Source organism: Arabidopsis lyrata (assembly GCF_000004255.2).
Source record: "Arabidopsis lyrata subsp. lyrata unplaced genomic scaffold ARALYscaffold_1, whole genome shotgun sequence".
NCBI lineage: Eukaryota > Viridiplantae > Streptophyta > Magnoliopsida > Brassicales > Brassicaceae > Arabidopsis > Arabidopsis lyrata.
This window is the reverse complement of record NW_003302555.1, coordinates 27,992,588-28,017,685: the sequence shown is the minus strand read 5'-3', so window position 1 is coordinate 28,017,685 and position 25,098 is coordinate 27,992,588. Positions and strand designations below refer to the sequence as shown.

Sequence of the window (25,098 nt, the reverse complement as noted above, 5' to 3'; positions counted from 1 at the left end):
CGAATCCATGCTTGTTGTAGAGCTGCTAACAGAGCCATCGTTTCTGCTTCTAACGGTGTTCCCGCATGACCCAATGCAGTTGACCCCCACGCCTTCGGGAAACCCCTGAAATCTCTTAATATCCATCCGCCCGTTCCTTGGAGATTATGTAGATTTAGCCCGGCATCAAAGTTACATTTGACATGAGCACGATCCGGAGCCGTCCAGTGACCTGCGACATTGATAGATATTGATGGTGACGTTGATCTTCGTCTCTGCTTTCTTGTAGCTTCAAGCCACTCCTTTGTTTCAGCCTGCGCCTTTAGAACGGTGTTTGTTGGACTTTCTCTGAAGTTATTGAAAACTAGATTGTTCCTCGATCTCCAAATTCGCCAAAGTAGCCAGAAAGGAAGCAATTTCTGAACATCGTTGATAGTACTAGACTGGAGAAAATTAACAACAGTTGTGATATTTTCCTCAACGTCTTCTGAAATCATCTGCAAGTTAGATAATGGAGTATTTGATAATCGCCAAATCATTGAGGAAACAGAGCAAGTGAACAGAGCATGGTTTATCGTCTCAGCCAGACTTCCACAACGCGGACAAATAGGGTCAATTCGCATTCCCCTTGTTATCAGTCTTGCTTTTGTGGCCAATGCTTTAGAAAGTGTTCTCCACAAAAAATGTTTGATTTTTGGCATGATTGGGAGTCGCCAGATCTTGTTTTTTAACTCAATAGAACCATGCGGTCTATCCAACGAAATAGTATTAGTAGGGTCATGAGTTAGAAACCAGTAACCCGACCTTACCGTATACTCCACTGATGGATTGTAATTCCAAATAAGTCTGTCCGGTTTCATCTCTCTAGACAAGTAGATACGTTGAACGACATCATGATCACACCGGTCAATTAGCTCCGTGATTTTTGTTGCATCCCATGAACGACGGGATCCTTGAACAGAGAACAACGTTTCTAAGGGTAGTTCTTTCAAAGTTTCTTCCGTGATTAGAGGTCGAGGTGGATGAGAATCAACAATATTATCCATGCCTATACGTATATTCTTCCCATCACCTACTATGTATCTTGTACCCTTTCTCAAAAGATCTATGCCAACTAACAGAGATGACCAGCCATATGATTGTTGTTTCCTTTCCTTAGCCTCCAGAATCGATTCATCTTTAAAGTAACGGGCTTTCATGACTCAAGCAAACAGAGAGTTTGGATTCTGAATTATCCGCCAAGCTTGTTTTGTAAGTAACGCATCATTAAACTTCGTTAAATCCCGAAATCCTAGACCACCTTCTTTTTTCGAAAACTTGAGTTTTTTCCAGGCGACCCAAGGAATTCCTCTCCGATTAGATGCTTTTTCCCACCAAAAGTTCATGAGGAGAGTCTCAATCTCCGAAGTAATTCCTTGTGGAAGTTTAAAACAGGACATTGCATAGACTGGCATAGCAAGAGCAACAGCCTTAATCATAATCTCCTTACCAGCTGGAGATAAAAACTTTGCACTCCAATTCGTAGTCCTCTGTTTGACACGTTCAATAATGTATTCAAACATCTCCTTTTTCTTTCGACCAAATTGCTCAGGAAGGCCAAGATACTTTCCTCCTCCACCTTGGTTTGGAATATCAAGAATCACTTTTAAACGTTGTTGAGAAGAGCCAAACACGCGTGAACCAAACGTTATCATTGACTTGTGAGTATTTATTTTCTGTCCAGAATAGTATTCATAGACATCGAAAACATCTTTCAAAGCTTTACAGTTCTTCGCATTGGCTTGACAAAAAAAATAAACAATCGTCTGCAAATTGCAAGTGAGTAATTGCCGGTGCACCATTCCCAATCCGGACTCCCCTTAGCTCACCATCCGCAGCTTTAGACTTGATTAGATGACTTAAAATATCCCCACACAAGATGAATAGGTATGGTGACAAAGGATCCCCTTGTCTTATTCCTCTAGTTGGTTTAATATTTCCATACGGAGTGCCATTAATCAGGACTGAAAACTGAACCGACTTGACCTCGGCCATTATCCATCCAACCCATTTATCACAAAAACCAAAGAGACGCATCGTCGTTTCAAGAAAATCCCATTCCACTCGGTCATACGCCTTACTAACATCTGTTTTCACCGCCATATATGTTTGAGATACCCTTTTCCTGACCTTCAATGAATGCATTATCTCATGTGCAATCATAACATTATCATTAATCATTCGCCCCGGTATGAATGCAGCCTGTGAGTCTGAAACAATGGAATCCAGATGCGTCTTCAAGCGACCAACGAGACACTTTGAAATAATTTTGTAAAGTACATTACAAAGTGCTATTGGTCTATAATCGGACAAAGTTGTAGGATTGTCTATCTTCGGGATCAGACACAGATTCGTATAATTGATACTCGGAGTCATCTTCGATGTTTCAAAAAAATTCCTGACCTCCTTTACAACATCTTGACCAACTATATGCCAGCATTGTTTGTAGAACCGAGCTGTTAGGCCATCCGGTCCCGGTGCTTTGTCGTCTCCAATAAGGCTAATCGCTTCATAGATTTCACTGTCACTAAACTCTCTTGTAAGATCAGAATTAATATTCGGAGTAACAGTTGCTTGAAAATCTGCAAAATCAATAGGAGAAACTTGAACCCCATTTGTTGTGTAGATATTGGTGAAAAAATCCTGAGCATGATCTCCCACTTCTTTATCTCCCGTAAACAATCTACCATGTTCATCATTGATGGAGATTATTCTGTTTTGACTAAAACGATTTTTTGCACAAGCATGGAAGAAGGTTGTGTTCTGGTCGCCTTCATTCATCCATTTATTTCGACTCTTCTGTTTCCAATATCTCTCTTCATCACTATAAGCTCTAGATAAGGATTCCTGCAAAAACGGTATTTGTTGTCTCTCCCCGCGTACGATGCTCTCCATTGCTTTGTTAAGACGTCCTTGAAGTGTTTTGATTCTCACTTCCGCATTGATATTAGACATGTGCTTCAGTCTTGACATAGCTTGACGACATGTACGTATACGTTCTGTGATAACTGTGGCCTGGGTATTATTTCTAGTATTCCATCCTTCTCTAACAACTTTCTTAAACTCCGGGATATCAATAAGACGCTTGTCAAATCGGAAAGGTTTGTATCTTTGCTGACCTGAATCATTGGAGTGAACAACAATTGGCCTGTGATCAGAATCAGAGAATTCTAGGAATTCTGTTTGTGCATTCGGGTAAGAGGCAGCCCAAGCCGAGTTGATAAACACTCTATCCAAGCAACATTTGATTGTATGTGTGTATCTTTCACCCACCCATGAGAAACGATCTCCTCTTGATCGCATATCAATCAAATCACATGTAGAAACCATGTTTCTGAAATCTCTGAATGTCCACTCCTCTCTCAAAGGTCCACCAATTTTTTCCTCATTTGAAAGAATTTCATTAAAATCCCCGATTAGCATCCATTCTTCATCTCGATTTTCTGAAAGTTGTTCCAACTTATCCCAAAGAATATATCTTTCACTCTGAATTGGGTGGCCATACACACAAGACAAGTAGAAGCTCTTATGATTAATAGTTACAAATGTATCAATGAGTCTTTCATCCTTAGAAAGCAAGGATAAAGAAACATTGTTTTTCCACATAAGAGCTAAGCCACCACTCCTTCCACAGGGGGGCTGTGTTATTACATTAGAGTATCCTAAATCCCACGATAATTTACATAATACATCACACGGATTAAGAGTTTCGACTAAAAACAATATATCAAATTTATGTAGTCGAACTAACTGAAACAGACGAGACTTGGTAGTAGTGGCGCCGATGCCTTGGCAGTTCCATGAGAATATCCTCATATTGGATCCTCTGGGGGAACCGGGCCCCCCGCGCCTCTGTCTATTCCATTGTGCAAAGAGCAAGAACCAGCAGACTCAGTCCTCCTTTCCTTCTTGCAGAGATGACTCAGGACCATCATCTCATCCGCTGCTTCTTCTCTCTGGTACCTTTCTTCAAACTGAACCCTCTTCCTTTTCATGAACACAAACTGATGTTGTGCATTGTCAGAAAGATTCTCCAAGAAACCATCATGCGCAGAACCATTTCCCACACCACGAGCAAGTTTAGTATGAAGATAGCGGAGCCTCTCCGCGGTGAGTTCAGTGTCTTCAAACGCGCTTGGGATGGACGAGACATCAGAGTTTGGTTGATTACCATTTCCAACACCACGGCATGCAGATTGAAGACCAGGAATGAGAGTAACTGGATCCACTGTCTGAAGGGTATCCGTGTCAGACATGTCCTTATCACCATTCTCGTCTTGTTGATCTTCATTGTCATCCTCATCATCACTGTCTTCAACAGGATCCTCATCATCAAACGACAGGGTGCATTCTTTCACATCATGCTTCAGCGATCCACATTTGGAACAGAAGTTCCTTAATCTCTCAAAGCGAAACTTGATCACAGTGTTTTCATCTGCAGCAAACTGGAAATTCCTCTGAAACCTCAATGGATCATCCATATTCCACTTAATCTGGACTCTTACAAATCCAGGGTGATTTGCATTCTCATCAAAGTCAACCTCAGCCACATTCCCTAGCCTATTTCCAACACACCTAGCCATTGCATTGGTAAGGTACAAGAGCGGAATGCCCTGAATTTGGACCCAAAATGGTATGATTTTCATCTCTGCCTCAGAGATATTTGGATACCAACGGTGGATTGAGAGCATCCAGTCGTTAAACGACCAAGGGCCACGTCGGAGAACCAGATTCATCGCTTCCTCCGATTGAAACTTGAATTGAACCCTCCCTTTATCCAAAATCCGGCCAACACACGAGTTAGGGAAACCCCACACCTTTGGCATCTGTCCAATCAGGGCACGAAGATTCTGCTTCCGTGGGTTGACTGTAGTCACCACCAGCGAGAAACGGTTCACCAAAGCCGCCTGAGAACAGAACTCAACAGACAAAGACACTGGTTCGTCATCGATGCCCAAACTGAGGTCTTGCACGGATTTTCGAAGTCTGTCACTCATGATTGATGCAATAAGAGTTGAGAAAGGAGAGAATTTGGAATGTGAAATCAAAGAAAGAGGATCATTGGATTTATAGAGAGGTTTCCATGGCGGTTTGTGAGGGTGGTTACCCTCCGAAAGCATAGGAGAATTGTAACTGCCATGGAAACTACCAGGCAGAAGGAAACCGCCGTCAATATTCCGTACAGAGTAGCGGAAATTAATGGTCGGAAAATCACTCCGGCGTGGAGAATCGAAAGGGTGTGAAGGCGGAAAGAAATCGCCCTGAAAATCGCCTCTAGAGAGAAACGACATACTTTCTTTTTAAAAGCGATAAACAAAAACAAAATTTTGATTTTAATTAGTTATTTAGAAGTTGTTTGTATCAAACGCATAAACAAACTTTCTAACATTTTTTTTGTTATCAAAAAAAAAAAAAAAAAAAAACTTTCTAACTTTTTTTTTTTCAAAAATAAAAAACTTTCAAACATAAATACTCTATAATTTATTACTAATATTATCTTGCATTGTTTGTTCAGCTGTGTTTTTCAAATTTCCCTTTTCTTCAATAATATGTTTTTTTTTTTTTTTTCAATAATATGTTTATGACGAAACAAATGGAAGAGAAGTGGCGAGAGATATATAATTGAATAAATATAAAAAATTACTCTTTCCGTTTCGTTTTAGTTGTCGTTCTGGTTGATTTCACACAAAATAAAATAAAAATTAAATTTATTATTTTACCCCTAATTAGTTTTACGCCTAATTAATATTCTATTTTGTTTGATATAAGTAATTAATAAGCTTAAAAACTAGGGATAAAACTGGAAAAATGATCATAAATATGCATTGTAAATACCAAACGATAAGTAATATGAAACAAAATTTTAACTCTAAAACGACAACTAAAACAAAACGGATGGGGTATTGAATAGTTAAAATTTAACCACGTGCATAAAATTTTAATTTAATAGATATGATAAAGTTATTACTAAATACTCCCTCCGTTCTTTTATAAGTGATGTTTTAGGAGAATGCAGATAGATTAAGAAATCATTTAATTTTTGTTTCTTTCTAAACTAAAACATCATTTATTATCTAATCAACCAATAAAATAATAATTTACAGAATATAAATCGTCAAAACCAATATAAAAAAAATAATTAATTTTGCATTGAAAACTCAAAACATCATCTATTTGATAACAAAATTAAAAGCTTAAAACATCACTTATTAAAAAACGGAGGGAGTAATCAGTTAAAGTTATTTCCTTACCTTTTAAAAGAACAACAAAATGATTTGCTCCAAATGTAGTATTGAACAACTATTAATAAGAAAGATATTATTTTCTCATTTTTAAATTAAGTGCCGTTTTATAATTTAAATTTTATTTCAAAGTAAGTATTGTTTAGGTTTAGTAAATTTTCTAATTTGAACTGAATTGTTTTCTTAATATGAAACAACATTATAATAAAACAGAGGTGCATGGTAATGTAATAGTAAAGAAATTTGATCAATAATTTTTTTTGATTAGGGGTCTAATTTGTCAATAACTTATAATACACACACAAATGTACACATAATAAAGAATTAAAGACAGTGAAGATTTTCACTCTCTTTTTTCTCTCAAAGTAAATAATTAATTATGGTGAGAAATTTGATCATATTTGTTGACAAAAAATAATAAAAAAAAAAAAATTGAACAAAGATAAATTATTTATATCTATTTTACACTTATTCATAACAACTCCAGACACTGAATCTAGTTATAAATAGGGCAATATGGTCAGAGACTAAAGACAGTGAAGATTTAATTATGAAAGAAAGATCTTTCCCATTTCCACTTGATTTTTGAGCCTGTGAGACTTAAACCAAACACCAATCTTTTTACAGACCAACTCTCTCTTTACTTTTTCCAACAGAGGACAGCACACAAAATAACTTCCAACATTTTGATTATTGTCAGAAAAACCTTTTTTTGCTAATTTCTCACAAACTCATTTCTCAAAAAAACTTTTTTAATTTCTTAAATTCTTATAGACAAGAGAGAGAGATCTCTCAACGTTCAACTTCAAACAGTACTCTCTTGTGGTACAAGTACGAACAATCTCTCTGCAACATAACACATGCTCTCTTTTCTTCAACACACACACACATATTCATTCATCAACAACTTTCTTTTTCTCTTCTGAATCTTTATCTTTCGAACATCATGACTTGTATACTAAGCTGTTCTCATGGCGTCGTGATCGCAACCGCCATGGTTTTCTCAAGTACTGCTCTGTTTCTTGCGATTTCCCGCCAATTCTCTGGAAATCAGACATCAGATCAAGAAATCCTCCGTTCTTGTCTTTCTTCAGGTACCCTTTTCCGATCTTTCTTCTCCGATCATCTCCGGCTACGAAATTTTTTACAAAGTTTTTGATGCAGAGGAAAAGAAGAGACAGAGGAAGAATAAGAAGAAGAAAGTGAAATTTGCAGAGAATGTGAAAGAGACGAAAGGTAACGGTGAAGAGTATCGTAAGAAGAGGGAACGTCTTCGGAGAATTGTACCGGAACAGATGATTAAACCGAAGAAGACCGGTTCGGTTTGTAGAAACGACATGCCTGCTAACCGGATTGCTTTGTACAACGGGATTCTTAGAGACAGAGATCATCGAATTCAGTGCTCCTATTGACTTTTTCTTTTTCTTCGTTTACCAAAAAAATACGCAGAAAAAAAAAAGAAAAAGTAATTATAATTAATTATTGTAGATAATTATTAGCTTTCCGGATGATTCTCTGTATGTAATTTTAGGTTTGATATGTGAAATAGAGTTTTTAGCGACAAGATAAAAAGTAAGAAATTTGAAAGACTCTTTTTTATATGTGATTATTATCAATTTTCTCCCAAAACAAACAAAAACAGATTTGTATACGTTTAAAGAGTTAAAAATCAGGGAAATATTTGTCCAAAAAAAAAAAAAAATCAGGGAAATCAATTAGAATTAACTGGTATTAATAGTTAAGAAAACAAAAAAATTAAAATAGGATTATTTTGAAAAATTAAGGTGTTGGTAATATTGGTTAACAAAAGTTTGTTTTTATAAAATTCTAGTTAAAAATAAAAATAAAAAAACTTCACGATCAAGTGTATTACGCTTACCAATTTGTGGGAAACAAAAATAGCAAAAAAAAAAAAAAAAACTGTTTTTTTTTGTCGTGAAAATCTTTAATAAATGGAGTAATTAAATTTTGATAAAGTGTTACACTATTAGTATGTTTTCATCTATCAGTCTTTTGCATAAAGTGAAGAATAGTGTAAGCATGATTGTATGTATATATTCCGAATATTCGACCAACGACATGACATGCACACATAATCAGTGATACAACTTTAGTCTTTAGCATAACATTTACCATATAAAAAGACTATATAACAACCCGCACTATATACGGGATGAAGTGATTTAAGTAAAATTATTATGATTAAAATTATTATCCGGGATCCAAAATCCGTTTGTGTAAAACGTAACATGTAATAATTTTTTTTTGTTTTATTCAAACTTGGGACTATTTATATAAGAATACGTTTTACCCGTGGAATATTTGAACCTTGAATAATGCTTCAACGTGATAAAGAAATTATTGACGAAATGTTACCATTTATGGCAATATGTCTTTCCATATGTTTTAAAGATTTCGAGATTTTGTAGTATAAAAAATAATTTTTTTATTATTATTTAAGTATAAGAAATCTAAAAATTTAGCAAAGATGATATTTGATAGTTTCCGAGTTAAGATTTTGTAGTGTTCCAAATATAAGATTCTTATATTATGAATGGATTATTTACGAAATGGTTATAATGTGACCGTTTGACAAAAAAAGAGGTTATAATGTGGCCAGATTTTGGTTTATATATAAATGTGGTTATAATGTTTTTCTTCGAAAAGTTAGAACCATTCCAAAAAAATCGGATTTTAAGTATCCGTAACATGTATAGAAAATAGATTATCTTATTTATTTAAGTACAATAGATATAAAATTTTATGAAAGATTTAGAGATTTTGTAGTTTTGAATTCGAGATTCTTGAACAAAATGTATATTTTTTATCATTTAAATATAAGCATAAATATATATATATATATATATATATAAATAAAAAGATTTTTTACCCATCGGCTAGAGAAGATTTATATAAATGTATATAAAGAAAAATATAAATATAAAAATTTATTAATATAAGATAAACACAATTTTTTTCCTTTTTAATTATTGAAAATAGATTATTAATATAATAAACAAAGATCCCGTGATTTGTTGTTAAATATAAATATGATATCAGTTGCCTAATTATTTACTTTTTAATTATAATTTCGTTTTTTTGTTATTTGTATGATATATATATATGTATTAAGACTAATGGAAAAATCTGTAAATAGTCTAGTAAAATTTGGGTAAAAATTTAAATGGGTGAAAATTCATTCTGAGAGCGACATGTCAGCATTGCAATTTAGTTAATAACACATCAAAATAAGATTTATTTTATAAAATGCTTCTCTATTAATATATAAGGGATTAGGGCTTCAACAGATAACACATGAGACATGTGGAATGATCGATGATTAGCATTCTTAAATCTTAACAAAAATCGACTGTTTCTTAAATATATTGAGGCAGAAAAATACAAGACGACTCATGGTCAAGAAGCCATATTTTGACCAATATCAATTTTTAACTCAAAAAGTCTCGCCACATGGGGTTTGGTGAACCGGAACAAAACCATAATGGGCCACTGTAGTGTGTAAAACGAAACAAACCGGTGGTCCAAATCGCTAACCGCCAAAACATCGTGACGGTCCATCAAAAATTATACTTCTCGTGCTTAATACTTATATTTTCGATTAAAGTATTTTTTTTTAAATATGTTAAATTATAAAAGTAATCAGGTTCATATTCTATGATTTATGCATTAAATTATAAATATGTTAAAGTGACGACCGTCTTTTACCATGTTTAGTTAGTTTGGTTCTGATTCATCAAGAAACAAAATTACCATAACATCTATGTATAAAATTTGAATCTCTGATTTTTTTAAAGTTATCAGATTATACGTCTGCTTTATAAAAATCTCGTTTAAAACAAATTAACACCAACGGGAGAAGAAAAAAATACGAATTAGCTATTTCTTTTTTTCCCAACAAAAGCTTACCTACTAAAGTACTAACCATAACCTAACTTTTAATTTTTTGAAGTATTTAAAACAAAAACAAACACTGAGGCACTGAAAAGCCAACAACGGTCCAACGATGGATAAGGTCGGTCCAAAAGCTAATAATTCGACAATACTCTGTACACATGGCTTTTTTTGTCGTAACCGGCCCCATTTTTGTTCTTAGGAAAAAAAAATTAGAAACGGTTTTTAGTTTTTATATAGAAAACAAAGTAGATTCTAGTTGCAAACCCAAACAAAGCATGGTTCATGCCTCTGCACTATTATTTTCATTTCATTCCTTTAAGTAATAGCTTGTGTTATTTGAGCGTACGAATAGAGTACCCAAACCGGTTATATCTATAGTTTAGTTCTGATAACTAAGATGAAATAATAATTTTTCAAATTGACACGGTTTTACTAATTACACCGTCTTGTTGAATAGTAAATTTTGTTAATCAATTTGCAAAAATAATGAAAAAAGTTAAGAATAAAATTTCTAAGCAAAAACTATTTAGCTATAGAAGTTGGTTTAAAAACCGGTTCACACACATGATTTGGCAGCACAAAACCGATTTGGTTAACCAGTAGTTATGTGAAGTTGTTGTTCTCATTAAATCCACTAAACCCACAACCTATTGCTATAACTTTTTGTCATTTTGTACAATACATTGTAGAAAGAAGTTATAATGGTTTAACAATTTGAGAAATGAGAGAAAAGTAAAAGTATTTTAGAGTTTTTTTTTTTTTTTTTTTTTGCAAATTCAACCAGAAATAAAAACATTTGAACTGTGACAAGTGATTCGTTTCGATTCCGGACCAATTCCAAACTAATTTCGTCGCCAAATTGAATAACATTTCTGTGCTCGTTTACCGTTAACTAGGTTCTAATCCGTGGTATCTGAGGAATGAACGATAGTTTTACTCTTTTTTTTGAAACTTTGAATTGTATAGGCAAAGTTTTTATTTATTTTTTATATAATATCATTGATACTATTTGGGTTTTGTTGTCATATAGTTTTGTTTGTGTGGTGAACTTTTCTCGTCCTTGTGTATCTCTTGTTCTCCGCAGATATTAATGTTTTTACGGGGCTTGTTTTTAGTTGATGTTGCATAGTTTTGGTGTTTATTTTTAAATGTAACGTAACAACTCCTAGGTTATATTTTTAAAGGTAAATGATGTGACGATAGAAAGTTGATGTATCTAATATAGAAACTAACCTAAGATTTGTTAAAAATTATATCAAATTGTCATTATAACTATGATTATTTGTTAAATTATCATTAAGAGTATAATTGTTAATTTAATCTGCAGATACATTTAAAGACACGGAGTTGTTGGAGAACATGGTATACAACCTGTGGAGGTGCCAAAGATTGTGTTCCTCACCTTAAGGAGCAGGCCTCTGTATCCACCAAAGGAAGAATTCGAACTTTGAAAGCCAAGATCGGCATGGAAGAATCTTTTGATCGCTTTGTAAGGAATCTTGATAGTTGGCGTCTTTGTTGTGACGGCTCGAGCTTGCCGCACAAGCAACTTGTGGAGCTTCCCCATATGGAAATGGGCTTTGACATGCTAGGTAACTGTAGTTGCGCCTACTCCTTGGCAGTGGCGGATCTAGAACTTTTTTCTACCTGGGGCACCATTAATTATTTATAAATAAAATATGTACTATAACATTGCTAAAAATGTTACATGTACTAATTTTTTATAAATTTTGTATTGATTTTGAATTTTATTTTTAAATTATAAGAATGACTATTTTGTATAAATTTTTACTTGCACATATATAGCCATTAAGAAAAGAAAAGAAAACTAAATTTAGGGATTTAAATATACAGTTAGTATTGATGGTGGGATAATGGTTTTATAGAAAAGGAAACAAAAAGTTTTGTTGAAAAGTAGCGTTTAGTGCAAAGTAAAAAAATATAATTACATGAAGTAAAACAAACGAACAATAATAAAGAAGATAGGAAGTGAATCAAACTTTATTATTAGGTACGAGAGAAAATTAGTCTGATTTTGCCATGTAACAATCGAATAATTATAACTAAAAACAGAAAATTTTCAATAGTAGTGTGGGGCACGTGCCTATGTAGGCTTGCACCTAGATCCGCCCCTGCTCCTTGGTGACGATCTTCAGATTTGTCATAAGGTGGATCTTGAGATCAAAGAAGCGGACAGTGTACGTTCTTCGTGGTCTTCAAGACCCGCAAGGATGTAGATGATGATGGTGTTCGTCATCACGCCGTGGTATATACTCATCTCAAAGTAGGCGACAAAGGAGCAAAACATAGTGCTTCTCGTGTTGATCGAGGTGCTCACGGCGGTTCTGATCATCGCCTCTTTGTGGTTCACAAAGTCAATTGTCACCATGTGTTGTGCAGCATGGTTTCACTTGGCAACTTACCAAGATAACACTTTTTCAGAGAAAAATATATTTCATTAAGCAAACTTGAAATAGCAAAAAAATAATGAAAAGGAATTCCGATAACAAGGAAAGAAAAGAAAATTAAAAGGCTGATGACTATTCAATAAAGTAAAGAAAAAAAAAAGAATAAAGAAAACATTTTCATAATAAGAGAATAAAGGAACTAAAAATATATATGAGCAAATCATAAGCAAATTATAAACAAAATATAAGAAAATGTTTTACGCTTACATATTGAATCTCTTACAATAGAGTTACCATTAGAGATTTGGATCGAATCAATTGTTTGGACATTAAATTTTTAATACAAAAACAAAGTCTATAGTTTTTATGGTAGTTTTGTTGAAATAATTTATCCAAAAAAAAAAAAAAATTTGGTTGAGAAAAAAAAAACAAATTTCAAGAATAATTTGAGAGATTTTCGATTTTTCTAGGAATTTCTAGCTCAAGGCGGTTGGACTTTTGTCATGATTTTCTTCATTAACCTATTCATAAATTCCATTTAAAGAATACAAATATGGAAAATAAAAAAGAACCTTGTGATTATCTAGAAAAAGTTTGTAGAAGAAACAAGAAGCATCTCTGTTTTAGATTTCCAAATTAACCCAGAAACTCTTGGAAACTTCTCACACCTCTCAGAAACCTTTACCATAAACCCTAATCCCATCTTTATAAACCCAACAATTATTGGCTTTTTTCTTTCAAACTCAAGACAAAACAACAAAGAAAACAAAAGATTATCGAATTGCGAAAAATGGCTCTAGCTCGTCTGGCTTTGAGAAACCTTCAACAAAAACTGTCTCCTAGTCTGATGGGTCAATCTTGTGAAAGGTGTTTGGTAGGAAATCGACATAATCCAATGAAGCTAAACAGATTCATGGCTACTTCAGCTGGTGAACAAGAGGATAAAAAGAACACAGAAGTGAGTGTGTCTGAGAAGAAATCTCCTCGGCGGAATTTCCCCCGGAGACGTGGCCGGAAAAGTCTCTGGCGTAACACTGACGATCATGGCTACTTCGTTCCCACCCTAAATGGTATGTTTGTCATTTTAGTTCATTACTGCAATACCTATTTAGCAGAAAATTTCAATAATATCACAATTTATTTTATGCCTGTTTTTGAAATTATTGTCAAAATTTTTTAAATCATATAAAAAATAATTCAAAATTTAAATGTAGGAATATATTCCATAAAAAATTAAGAAGATCCTTTGTGATGTTTTGAAATTATAAAATCATAAAAATACTTCAGATTTTAAATTTATATTTTCGTTGCATTAAATCACATGAATATAATTAAAATTTTAGACCCCTATTTTTGCTTGAATTGAATTTTTTTTCCTTTGAAAAAAACAGAGTTCTTTCCTCCGACTCTAGGAAATGCTCTGATGCAAGCAACAGAGAACATAAACAGAATCTTCGACAACTTCAACATTAGACCATCACAACTAATGGGTCAAGTGAAAGAGCAAGACGACTGTTACAAACTCAGATACGAGGTTCCAGGGCTAACCAAAGATGACGTGAAGATCACGGTAGATGATGGAATCTTGACGATTAAAGGAGAACACAAGGCGGAGGAAGAAAAAGGTTCACCTGAAGAAGACGAGTACTGGTCTTCAAAGAGTTATGGTTACTACAACACGAGCTTGTCGTTGCCTGATGATGCTAAGGTTGACGATATCAAAGCAGAGCTCAAGAATGGTGTGCTTAATCTTGTGATTCCTAGGACGGAGAAGCCAAAGAAGGATGTTCAGGAGATTTCTGTTGAGTAAGCAAATAATGTTGTATCCTTTTATGTTTGTAATGCGAATGAAATAAATAGTTAATTTGCGCAAACAAAAGAAGCCAGATAATGATGATGCACTAGACTGAATGTATTTTAATTAGTTAATTCACGTAATTAGTGTGCGGAAAATATAGCCAAAGATATTGATATATTCAGCAAGAAGTCCATGGTTTTGCCCCGTATAAAATTTTATTTGTATATCTTGTATTAGTGATTATTTATTTGCTCATTTTGTATGCTATACAATACTATAAATTTCATCTTTTTTAAAAAAAAATATTTTTCCTGCTTTGTTTATTTTTTTTGTAAATTTTATCACACTTTTTTTTTTTTTAATATAAAATTGTAGCGTTAATGATTTGTTTGTGTTTTCTATGTTGCATTTCTCTATTTGTTTATCAACTTATTTGTAAACTCAAAAAATATTATTAAGGGAAAAAAAATACATTTGACCATCGGTTTATATATAAAAATAAATAAAAATAATGAGAAAACAAACAAGGTAAAAAAAAATCTTGTGAAGAAAATGGCGACAACGTTTTCCAACACGGGTTCAAGCTCCAACCTTTACCTCCATCGCTGCCGTCAAAACCTTTCTCTTCCATCTCCGTCGCTCTTTTCACCGTTCTGGTCGTCTCGGCTTCATCCTCAGACCCTTTTCCTCGTCGCAACTCCCGACCGCGTACGACGCATCGCCGTCGCTCCTCTCGGCCCTCCAACACCGCCTAGTCCTGACCCACCACCGCCTAAAAACACGACTGAGCTCACAAGTTCGTGTTTAGTTCTCACCCATAAAACTTCAATGTTTCAACTCTGAGTTCGGATTTTGTTTACTGCCAATTCTTGTTTTCAAACATTCTTAAATTCGATGAAATTGCATTAGGGAATTCGAATTGGGGATGTAGATGGTTTAACTGCTATCATTTGTTGTTGGTATTGATTCATTGATACATCGATTTATGCCTAAAGTTTTGATCTTTGTGACAATTTATAGACTTTTACTGTTAATCATTAAGAATTTAGACATCTCCTCTTTCTACAACTAGTGGATGTTATTCAAAAGACTCACCATTTTTCTTCTGATTTTGCTTTCTACATGTTTAGTCATTGATCTTTAGCCATGAAGTCTTAAAAACAATCAATTGGATTCACAGTTGTTGTTTGGTTTCACATTTTGTTTCACTGACTTAAAAAGTCTTTTCTTTTATTTCTTTGTATAGGTCTTGTGGGAGTAGCATCGATGATTCAAGACCGTGTAAAGATCTTTCTTTCAGTACTGATTTGGATCTCTCTCTTCTTCTGGGCTTCAGCATTACAAGGAAGAGACAAAGGAAATGGTAAAGGGAAGAAGGGTTCAAGATTCAAATAGTATTAGTTAGGTTGTTGTGGTGATGATGATGATTGATGAAAAGTCCTCTACACATTTGTGTATATATCCAGAGGAAACATTCTTCCAAGTAAAGCATATTTCTTGTAACATTACAGTTTTATACTAGAAATTAGATCTTGATCTTCTTCAGAGGAAAGGAAAGATTTTGCCACGGTGACTCCTTTGTGATATCTCTAGGTTGGAGCTATAGATATTACTCTACTGTGATGAAACTAAAGCACTTTGCATAAGTCAAAATGCCATATCAAATGCTCTTATATCATTGTTTTTTTGAATGCTGTTTCAGATTGTAGATGTGTTTGGTACTTTGGTGTGTGTGCTTGATTCAGGTAAACGGTAAAAACGGCACCGTTTCTTTGATTTGAATTTGTTGTATAAAATGGGCTTTAAATATGTTATATAGCTTTTTTGGGCTTCAAAATACCCTTTTAATTGGCCTCTCAGTCTCAGACTATTATTTCCAAAGTTAAAAAGTATTGAATTCTTATAGATACAGTAGTTGTAATTATTCATGATATGAAAAGGAAATAACTGGATTTAGGTAAATCTTATTCAAAATTGGGACAATGAATTAACCAGCTCATGATTAGTTGGACGGACCTGTTTTGGTTAAAGGCTGGTAGAAAGTTAGAAACGGAAATTTATGATAAAGAGCCTAACATTTTGTTCTGACCACTCTGAGTAATAACAATCTAACTAAATTAAGATTTTATACTATATTTAATTTATATTTTTTCTGATTCTAGAGATAATTTTCCCATATCTAGAGATCTTCATGAACTTTTGTTTCTTTAAAAATTGCAAGATTTTGTAATTGTGTGATTAGGAAAATTTGATTAGTTGTCATGTGTCATCAACAGGCCATAAAAAGGAAATCTTTAAAATTCAAAAAAACAATACATATAATAATAATAATACCTTTTGATTTAATTATTACTATATAAAATACTATATGTGTGGATATGCACAATCATTCCCACTAATATTTTAAAATATTTTTATAAAGTGTATAATTTTCAAATTAAAACAGCTAAACACACACACACAACCACATTCAAAAAGAGTTGAGCATTGAAGAATATTCTAAGAAAAATTGTTTCTCTTCTTCAAGAAGTAAAAGCGACTCTCTCTCTCTCTCTCTCATTAAGCATCAAAGAAGTTTCTTTCTGTTCTTTTGCTTTGCTGTTACATTCTCTAGGAAAAAAGGCGTTACCTTTACTCTCTCTGCATCAACAAGGAAGAGTCTAGAAACTAAAGGAGCTGAATTTGAGAGATTTTTTTGTTTCTGGGTTTGTTCAAAGATGCAAATTTTTAGTTGCTTCTGCTGTGGAAAAGGATTTGATCGGTACGTGTGAGTTTTATCTTGTTTTGTTTGGTTTATGGGTTTTATCTGATTTCTCTATTGTTGTGTTCTTCCAAAATTTGTTCTTGGTTTTATCTATTTAGCTATTATTCTTAATTAGGGTTTTGAGATTTATATCATTTCTCGAGTTCTCTCGAATGCTTGAATCTAGGAGCCTATCCATGTTCAAAATTTGGTTTTCTGTGTAAAGTTTGGAACTTTCGACCAACAATCTACTGTTTGATAAGCTTAAGTTTCACAAATTGCACAGGCAAAAGAAGGTGAAAACGGAGCCATCATGGAGGATTTTTTCACTGAAAGAACTTCACGCAGCGACAAACAGTTTTAATTACGACAACAAGCTCGGTGAAGGCCGATTTGGAAGTGTGTATTGGGGTCAGCTATGGGATGGATCTCAAGTAAATAATTATCTTGAACTTACTTGATATATAGAAATCTGTTCTTTTTCGGGTCAGCATTGTATCGAACTAGTTTGTAGAATCACAATGTGTAGATTTGGTCTCTTTGATCTTCATATTGTAATGAGTTTTTGTTGTCTTGTTTAGATTGCAGTCAAGAGATTGAAGGCATGGAGTAGCAGAGAAGATATAGATTTTGCTGTAGAAGTCGAGATTCTTGCTCGTATTCGTCACAAGAATCTATTGAGTGTACGAGGTTACTGTGCGGAAGGACAAGAACGACTCATTGTATATGACTACATGCCAAATTTGAGCTTGGTCTCTCATCTTCATGGTCAGCATTCATCTGAGTCGCTTCTTGATTGGACCAGGCGGATGAATATTGCAGTAACCTCTGCTCAGGCGATTTCGTAAGTCTTCGGGATCAAGATAGTTCATATAAATTAGCAACATTTACCACTGACTAATTTATTCGTTTCTATATTTTTTACAGCTACTTACATCATTTTGCAACACCCCGAATAGTCCATGGAGATGTGAGAGCAAGCAATGTGCTGCTAGATTCTGAGTTTGAAGCTCGGGTTACGGATTTCGGATACGATAAGCTGATGCCAGATGATGGAGCTAACAAAAGCACCAAGGGTAATAACATTGGGTATCTCTCACCAGAATGTATCGAATCTGGAAAAGAATCAGATATGGGAGATGTGTATAGTTTTGGTGTTCTTTTGCTGGAGCTTGTAACTGGTAAGAGACCTATTGAAAAGGTAAACTTAACAACAAAGCGGGGTATTACCGAATGGGTTTTACCTCTTGTATACGAAAGAAAGTTTGGTGAAATTGTCGATCAAAGGCTGAATGGGAAGTATGTGGAAGAGGAGCTGAAAAGGGTAGTTTTGGTTGGGCTTATGTGTGCTCGGAGGGAGCCAGAGAAGAGACCAACAATGTCTGAAGTTGTGGAGATGCTAATGAATGAATCAAAGGAGAAAATGGCTCAGCTTGAAGCTAATCCACTCTTCAATGGAAACAATGAAGGGGAAATAATAGATGAAAGCTCAGAGATCATTTCGGAAGAGACAGATCATGTATAACAAGAACAAGGATAGATAAAGTCTCTGTTATTCGATTTCACGCATTCTTTTTTTCTTTTGCGAGAATCTGGTTTTGGTTGTGCTTGTTTTTAGAAGAGTGGTTGTGCTTGCTTTTAGAATAGCGAAGTTGGTATTTAAGTTTATTGTGTTTTTTTTTTTCAATTTAAGATTTGATTTTGATCATTGATGCTTGAGATTTGAGAGCTTGTAAGAGAGTGTAGTGGTACATATTTGTTCTTAATGAGAAAGTCTTTTGATAAAAGCAAACTAAAACATTTGATCATATTATAAGTCCTTGCTTAACCTTGATGAAGATTCAGTTGGATCCTGGGTCCAGCACGGGAAGACGGCAATGCAAACTGATTGATTTATCGGTTTGACGAGTCCCGGGAACCATGAACTGGAAGATCACTGTCAAACAAGCACCTTGAGGAGCAATCCCATAGAAAGCAGAATTTGGTTTGGTTAAGTGACATTGAAGGCTCTTTGAAAAGTGTTTTACACTCACTTGCACAGACTGAGCATCTCCTCTAGCAATAGCTCTCTCTGAACGAGCCTGAGCACTTAAGTTCCTATCTTCAACAGGAGCCTGAGATTTCTCGCCAATAACCGAAAGCCTCTGGAACTCAGTACCAAGCCTAATCAAAGTCGTCGAGATTTGCACTTGCAAATCACCATGCTTGCTTATCGTAACATTAAGTACATCCCCAACATGTCTCATATGATCCACAAAGTTCTGTAACTGATTCGGGTCTTGAACTTGAACAAGAGTCGGAGGCAGATCTTGAGCCGAGTCAAGAGCAGTCTGCAGCTCAATAACTTGGGACCGAGACAGCGGTTTCGAAATCGGAACATCTTGTATAACTGCAGATTTGTATCCTTTCGTTTCAAAAGTGAGAAACGGCATCGGTTGTGTACAGTTAGGAGGCAGTTTCTTCACAAGTTTGATCTGCAATCGGTTTGAAGCTAAACCACCACTGAACTCAGTACAAATACTAACACTGCTCTTTACCGCTCGATACAGAAGAGCAACATCCAAGGAGAAAGCGATACGATCCTCGTTCTGGCTCGAGATACGGTAATCATCAAAGAGAACATCTTTGCGAAACTGAGCAATGCATTGAACTCCATCACCATTGAGAAGATTATGAAGGAAGAACAAATGTTCTTTAGTGAGAAGAAGATGACAATTCTTCCCCATTTTGTCAAATGCTGGAAGAAACCTCTTCTCTAAAAGATTCACACCATTTTCAGTAAGAAACGCCTTGAACTTCATTTCACTGTTACAGAGAAACAAAACGACGGAGGAATCTTAGAAGAAATAGATTCTGGGAAAAAAGCGATTCTTCAAAACTACAAGCACAGATTCAATCAAAGACAAGCCGATTCAAATTTAGGTTACAAATTTCGAAGGCAATCTAAAACATCGGAGTTTCATCAAATTGGAAACGATTGGAAGTTCATGAAATTGGAGAATCGTGAATCGTTTGGATTGTAATTAAGATTTTCATAAACTCACCGGAAACTGCAGTTCGTAAACTCTGGATCTGATCGGACTTTTCCTCGAAGCTGCGTTGATAAAATTAAACAATCTGTATCAAAAATTCATGAACATAGTTGTGGAAGATCGACATATTCAGAGAACTCACCTCTTTTTTTTTTTTTTTTCCGCCACTTTTTTCAGAGAACTCACCAGCGAAGATAAATTTCGGAATTTTTTGCGCCAAAAACAACACTGAAAGATTGAAGGAGAGGGAAAGATTTTTGGATTTTTTTTTCCTTGAAATTTTGTGTAACAAGCCCATTAGTGTTATAGCATACATGCTCAAAAGCCCATAGGGGTAAAATGGGAAACTGTTCATAACTTTTTAGGAAATCAAAATTTGTATCTATCTATATTAATGAAAAACATATTTACCAATCTGCCTATTTGCATTATTTTTGGCTTCATGAATGATCTTTTGTTATTACAGCTCTATGTCAAGAAAACAAAATTATACAGCAAACAAAAATATAAATAAGATTTTATTTTTGATTTTTATATGATATACAGATATAGTTTCAGAAATTCTTCTATAAACACTAAACACTAGTCTTGTTTTTCTTCTACACTATGAACTTTGTCTAAAGACTCTTGTAGAACTTGCATTGCCACTTTATAATGATCCAAAGATACCGCTCCTTCTTCAACTACCTGAAGAGCGTTTTTATACAACTGATCAAACCATTGAACCCGGTCTGTGCCATCGACGAAACCGGTCAAGCCGTTATCAGCAAAATGGAGGCGTTTGTAGTCTTTTCTCCACCGCGGTAGAATATACCGTAAAGGGATTTCTTCAACGCCGTTGAAATTGAGGACACATAGAGCATGTCTGCATAAGTATCCGTAGAAGTTGAAGCAGCTACAAATGCACCGTACTTCACCAACTGATCTATTGTACAGAACCTCGAAATCACGGATCTCTCTCCTGTTGGATTCTCCTTGGACCCGTTCTTTCACAAGAAAGATTACGAAAGGTCCATCAACGTGGACCTGCGTAGTGCTGAAACATGAGTACATTTCTTCTACCTCTACTTGGAATTTCTTGAACATGTCTTTCGTGTAGATTCTCGAGAGCTGTGTCTCAAAAGAACACTTTGTTTTAAGCTCAGCGGTGTTCAAGGTTAGAGACTCTAAATCGCTGAGAGTTTCTTCCCTATGCTTCTTCTGAAGAGCTAGCTCATACTTATCGAGAAACTCTTTCAACGGTGTTTGCTTGTGAACATACCTCTCAAAAAATGGATTCAGGGTTTTTCCAGGATGAGCAGCTGCGATTCCTGCAAAAAACGTGTCTTTGAGATAAACCGGAGCCCATTTAGTTCGCTCTTCATACAAGGAACGGAGCCATTCATTGTCGATAACCCCAAAATTGTGAACCATGTACCCCCAAGCTGCTTCAAATTCAACAACTTTTAAGGTTTCGTAAACTGCTTTCGTAAATGCCTTCCTCACACCATCATAGTTATGCAACCCTCCTAATTTCTCTGGAATTTTCCTCATTATATGTGTCAGACTGAATTTGTGATGAGATCTTGGGAACACTTGAGAGATTGCAGCCTCTAAAGGCTTGCATCTGTCTGTAACAATGGTTTGAGGAGAACACTTCATGACACCGAGCCATACTTTGAGCAACCAATGGTAGGACTCCACTGTCTCTCCAGCAAGAAGACCACAACTAAGTAATGTAGTTTGCCCATGGTGATTCACTCCAGTAAATGTCACCAGTGGAATCTCGAATTTTCCAGATATATAAGAATTGTCGATGAAGATGACATCGCCAAAGTAACTGCAAGAGACTTTAGAGAAAGCATCTGCCCAGAATACATTCCGTAGTTGACCTTCATCATTTACATCCATCAGGTAAAAAAAGTTTGGATTTGTCAATTGCATACGGCAAAAGTAGTTGTAAATGGCTGCGGAATCTCCTCTCTTAAGGCTCAGCAAATCGGGTGACCCAGCGGAATTCTGAGACTTTTTGTTAAGAGTCGAATCTGGGTTCACATTGTTCCCATTATCAATCACATGCGCCCGGTACAGCTTAATCGTCTTAGCGTCTGAGACTGGACTAGATACACACTTCCTCTTGGTCCCGGTCCTTTTAACCGATTTATATAACTTGCAACCGAGTAAATGATTATGATCAAGTATAACTTCAACAACCCGCCACCTCTTAGAATCTACCTGTCTCATTCTTATCATAGCAGGGCAACCAGTTCGAGTTTCCTTTCTAACACGATTCACATCGTTAATCCTCTTAAAACCTTGACTACTACAACAAAGCACCGCACCATACTTCTCTTTACTACTCCGCTTAAACCATGAATTCTTCACTCTTACTCTAAACCCAACTTCAGTAGCATAACAGTTATAATAGTTATAAGCATCATCATACGACTCAAACTCCATTCCAACCGCCGGTGCTTCAAATTCTTTTCTCTCAACAAGTAAACCACTCTGTTCATCAAACTCTCCCCTTGTTTCTTCTTCTTCACTCTTTCTTTGTTCGTTTTGACAAAATTCAACATCAATCTCATGCCCACTACTACAAACTAGAGCTTCTTCTCCTATCCGTAAAGTACATCCACCATCTGACATTGGATCATCTCTTTCACGTATCTCGTCGTTCTCTAAATACGCAGATGCTTGTACCTGTAATAACACACTATCTATCAATTTGACATAAAGCTATAAACTTTGGTTCTAACAAACCCTATTTACTCTATTAGGGTATCAAACTTGTGAAGGAGCTGAACAAAATCATAATCAAATGTAACATCATCACAACGCAAACATCTAAACACTAGAGCTTGAGCGATTCGATTCATAATCTTCACAAAATCCAGAATTCAAAAGAGGGGTTTTCGAGTTAAACACATACATCTTCATCAACGGACTCATTTCTCTCCATTGGAGCTTCAGCTTCTCTTCCTTCCTCAATTCGCGGGTAAATTTTGAAAAAGCACTTGGCTTTATCCGATTGACGGAGAACAACCGTGAAATTGATCGGTCCGGGATGGATCCGGTCGGGTCTTAAACGGAAAGATCCGACCCGAGAGTGATCTTGCGCGGGTATTGACCTTTGAAAGCGGTTAGGTAGTTTAAGTTCTTCTTGTGACGGTGAAGGTTCTTTGGGGCTCGACTGGTGACTCTAGCATTTTCACCAACATAGAGAGACAGACCCCTTCCTTATTAGGGTTTTCACAGGTTCAAAGCACGTGCTGCAAAACGTCGTCGTTTCTTCGCACTTAGACATATCAATCCCTGTATTTTTTGTTAAATATCAGAAAATACCCAAATGTTTTCAATATTCTTAGTCTACCCTTACCACTAATCATTTTAAAACTTTTATACGGATGTTTTTTTTTATAAAGTAAATTTGATTTTGGTTAAGTTGTTATATATATACTTTTATGTGAGTAATGAAAGACTTGTGTAACTATTTTTTAATTTCATGTTGACATATAAAATAAAAGAAATAGGTGAATAACAAATTACTCAGTATAGAGATCTTCTCTGCTAATAAAAGAAAAAGCATCTATAATTTGTTCTAATGAGTTTAGTCATTAATTTTATACATTACATAAAATTCTCTGAATTTAAAATCTATGAGATTAGTAAAATGCAAAAACTTGCTTCTTCTTTTTTTTTTTTGGTGTGAAAAATGCAAAAACTTGTTAATGTGATATTAATGAGCTTATAAAACAGTTTGATGGTCACGCATTAATATATGCAAAATTGAAGAGAAAAAGTGGGTGGTCTGGTTTATCTCTCTTCTCTCTCTCAAATCTTTTAGAGAGAGAAATCAAAGATCTCTTTCACCTGTGTTCCATGGCTTCTCTAGCCCGATCCCACTTCTTGTTATAGTTACCGCCGTCTGTTTAAGCCGTCACCGGTGTCCGGTGGCTTTTTCTAGCACCGTTGCCGGTTCTCTAGATTTTTTCGCCATTCTATCTTGCCGTTTCGGTTTGTTCCGGATTTGGTATCTGGAAATTCCGGCTTTGCCGTCACAGCCTTGCCGTCACCGTTCCGGTTGTACACTAGCTTTGGTCTGGCTTATCCTTTGCTTTGGTATTTTGTTTGTGAAATTGCTTTTTCTCGAAGGATTCGACGGCTTCTTCTGCCTTGAAGAACCCACTACAATTCGAGTCTCTGTTGGTGCAACAAAATTCTGGGATTTTGGATCTATGATCCAAACCAGCCTTTGAATTGAATTGTTGGAAGATGCTGGTTAATGAAGCGATGTCAAGGTCTTCGTTTTGTGACATAGTGAATAAAGAAAGAGTTTGTTTCTTTTAGTCGTTAAGGATGCTTTTGTTACCTCAGAATTAGTTTGGGCACGGTGGACTTGAAGGTTCTGCGACGTTGTCCAGTTTACCGGAGATGATTTTCCGGTGACTCGCTTTTGATGACGTCATTACTCAGTCCACTTTGATGACTCACGTTTTCCTTGGATGATTGTGCAACACGTGGATTCATCCTTATCTCTTTATGATTGCCTTTATCTTTTTTTTGTTTTAGTTAGGTGTTTCAACTCTTTCTTCTGCTAATCATGATTCTGGTGTTAATATGGTGAGCAAAAAGCACTCATAATACGAGCATATGATGGAAACGATAAGATCAACTGCAAACTTTTAAGTTTCGATGTTTGGTCTTATTGTGATTTGTTATGAGTCTGCTATTAACAAGCTACCATTTTAATCCTTTTTCTTTAGTGGTAGACAGTATTGTACTTTTCTTTTATTTGTTTGGCTTGTAAATTTCTGTGTTGTATCTTGTACTTGCCTCTCCAACTTGGTTTCTCCAATGATGGATGTTGCTGTTAATATATATAAAAGGATCCTTTTGGAAAAAAAAAAACTAAAACAGTTTGATATATCAATTTTTTTAATCAATTTCTAGATTTGACCCA

General features: G+C 35.2%; 6 protein-coding genes across 7 annotated transcripts; 4 read left to right on the top strand and 2 right to left on the bottom strand.

Moving 5' to 3' along the window:
• The first annotated feature begins 6,743 nt into the window (after positions 1-6,743).
• On the top strand, positions 6,744-7,840 carry LOC9330447. The gene is made up of 2 exons (XM_002894340.2): positions 6,744-7,354; positions 7,425-7,840. Exons 1-2 carry the CDS (start codon positions 7,207-7,209, stop codon positions 7,670-7,672), a joined length of 396 nt encoding a protein of 131 aa, XP_002894386.1. The 5' UTR covers positions 6,744-7,206; the 3' UTR covers positions 7,673-7,840.
• Positions 7,841-13,155: 5,315 nt separating this feature from the next.
• On the top strand, positions 13,156-14,625 carry LOC9330446 (26.5 kDa heat shock protein, mitochondrial). The gene is made up of 2 exons (XM_002894339.2): positions 13,156-13,653; positions 13,975-14,625. The coding sequence occupies exons 1-2, from the start codon at positions 13,374-13,376 to the stop codon at positions 14,391-14,393; spliced, it is 699 nt and encodes a 232-aa protein (XP_002894385.1). The 5' UTR covers positions 13,156-13,373; the 3' UTR covers positions 14,394-14,625.
• Positions 14,626-14,893: 268 nt separating this feature from the next.
• On the top strand, positions 14,894-16,054 carry LOC9330445. The gene is made up of 2 exons (XM_002894338.2): positions 14,894-15,177; positions 15,628-16,054. Exons 1-2 carry the CDS (start codon positions 14,934-14,936, stop codon positions 15,774-15,776), a joined length of 393 nt encoding a protein of 130 aa, XP_002894384.1. The 5' UTR covers positions 14,894-14,933; the 3' UTR covers positions 15,777-16,054.
• Positions 16,055-16,764: 710 nt separating this feature from the next.
• Positions 16,765-18,832, top strand: LOC9327764 (PTI1-like tyrosine-protein kinase At3g15890). The gene is made up of 4 exons (XM_002894337.2): positions 16,765-17,142; positions 17,411-17,558; positions 17,706-17,968; positions 18,052-18,832. The coding sequence occupies exons 1-4, from the start codon at positions 17,099-17,101 to the stop codon at positions 18,647-18,649; spliced, it is 1,053 nt and encodes a 350-aa protein (XP_002894383.1). The 5' UTR covers positions 16,765-17,098; the 3' UTR covers positions 18,650-18,832.
• Positions 18,819-20,594, bottom strand: LOC9330444. Of its 2 annotated transcripts, none has more exons than XM_021012475.1 (3): positions 20,299-20,594; positions 20,169-20,218; positions 18,819-19,929 (listed from the first exon to the last, which is right to left on the bottom strand). In XM_021012475.1, exons 1-3 carry the CDS (start codon positions 20,509-20,511, stop codon positions 18,966-18,968), a joined length of 1,227 nt encoding a protein of 408 aa, XP_020868134.1. In that variant the 5' UTR covers positions 20,512-20,594; the 3' UTR covers positions 18,819-18,965. The 2 variants fall into 2 exon arrangements, with proteins under 2 accessions (XP_020868134.1, XP_020868135.1); XM_021012476.1 differs by having other exon boundaries at positions 20,169-20,298; positions 20,343-20,380.
• On the bottom strand, positions 20,588-23,429 carry LOC110224873 (protein FAR1-RELATED SEQUENCE 6). Its single transcript, XM_021012473.1, has 2 exons — positions 23,068-23,429; positions 20,588-22,838 (listed from the first exon to the last, which is right to left on the bottom strand). Exons 1-2 carry the CDS (start codon positions 23,095-23,097, stop codon positions 20,739-20,741), a joined length of 2,130 nt encoding a protein of 709 aa, XP_020868132.1. The 5' UTR covers positions 23,098-23,429; the 3' UTR covers positions 20,588-20,738.
• Between the last annotated feature and the right edge of the window lie 1,669 nt (positions 23,430-25,098).

Excerpts from the sequence above, each read along its gene's own strand:
- LOC9330447 (XM_002894340.2), top strand. The coding sequence starts at position 7,207 with ATGACTTGTATACTAAGCTGTTCTCATGGCGTCGTGATCGCAACCGCC. Across the intron at positions 7,355-7,424 it reads CCGTTCTTGTCTTTCTTCAG|AGGAAAAGAAGAGACAGAGG; the intron begins GTACCCTTTTCC and ends TTTTTGATGCAG.
- LOC9330446 (XM_002894339.2), top strand. The coding sequence starts at position 13,374 with ATGGCTCTAGCTCGTCTGGCTTTGAGAAACCTTCAACAAAAACTGTCT. Across the intron at positions 13,654-13,974 it reads CTTCGTTCCCACCCTAAATG|AGTTCTTTCCTCCGACTCTA; the intron begins GTATGTTTGTCA and ends TGAAAAAAACAG.
- LOC9330445 (XM_002894338.2), top strand. The coding sequence starts at position 14,934 with ATGGCGACAACGTTTTCCAACACGGGTTCAAGCTCCAACCTTTACCTC. Across the intron at positions 15,178-15,627 it reads AAACACGACTGAGCTCACAA|GTCTTGTGGGAGTAGCATCG; the intron begins GTTCGTGTTTAG and ends TTCTTTGTATAG.
- LOC9327764 (XM_002894337.2), top strand. The coding sequence starts at position 17,099 with ATGCAAATTTTTAGTTGCTTCTGCTGTGGAAAAGGATTTGATCG. Across the intron at positions 17,559-17,705 it reads AGCTATGGGATGGATCTCAA|ATTGCAGTCAAGAGATTGAA; the intron begins GTAAATAATTAT and ends TGTCTTGTTTAG. Across the intron at positions 17,969-18,051 it reads ACCTCTGCTCAGGCGATTTC|CTACTTACATCATTTTGCAA; the intron begins GTAAGTCTTCGG and ends TATTTTTTACAG.
- LOC9330444 (XM_021012475.1), bottom strand. The coding sequence starts at position 20,511 with ATGAACAGTTTCCCATTTTACCCCTATGGGCTTTTGAGCATGTATGCT. Across the intron at positions 20,219-20,298 it reads GAAAAAAAAAAAAAAAAGAG|CTTCGAGGAAAAGTCCGATC; the intron begins GTGAGTTCTCTG and ends TTATCAACGCAG. Across the intron at positions 19,930-20,168 it reads TTTACGAACTGCAGTTTCCG|TGAAATGAAGTTCAAGGCGT; the intron begins GTGAGTTTATGA and ends TCTCTGTAACAG.
- LOC110224873 (XM_021012473.1), bottom strand. The coding sequence starts at position 23,097 with ATGGAGAGAAATGAGTCCGTTGATGAAGAT. Across the intron at positions 22,839-23,067 it reads ATGAGTCCGTTGATGAAGAT|GTACAAGCATCTGCGTATTT; the intron begins GTATGTGTTTAA and ends GTGTTATTACAG.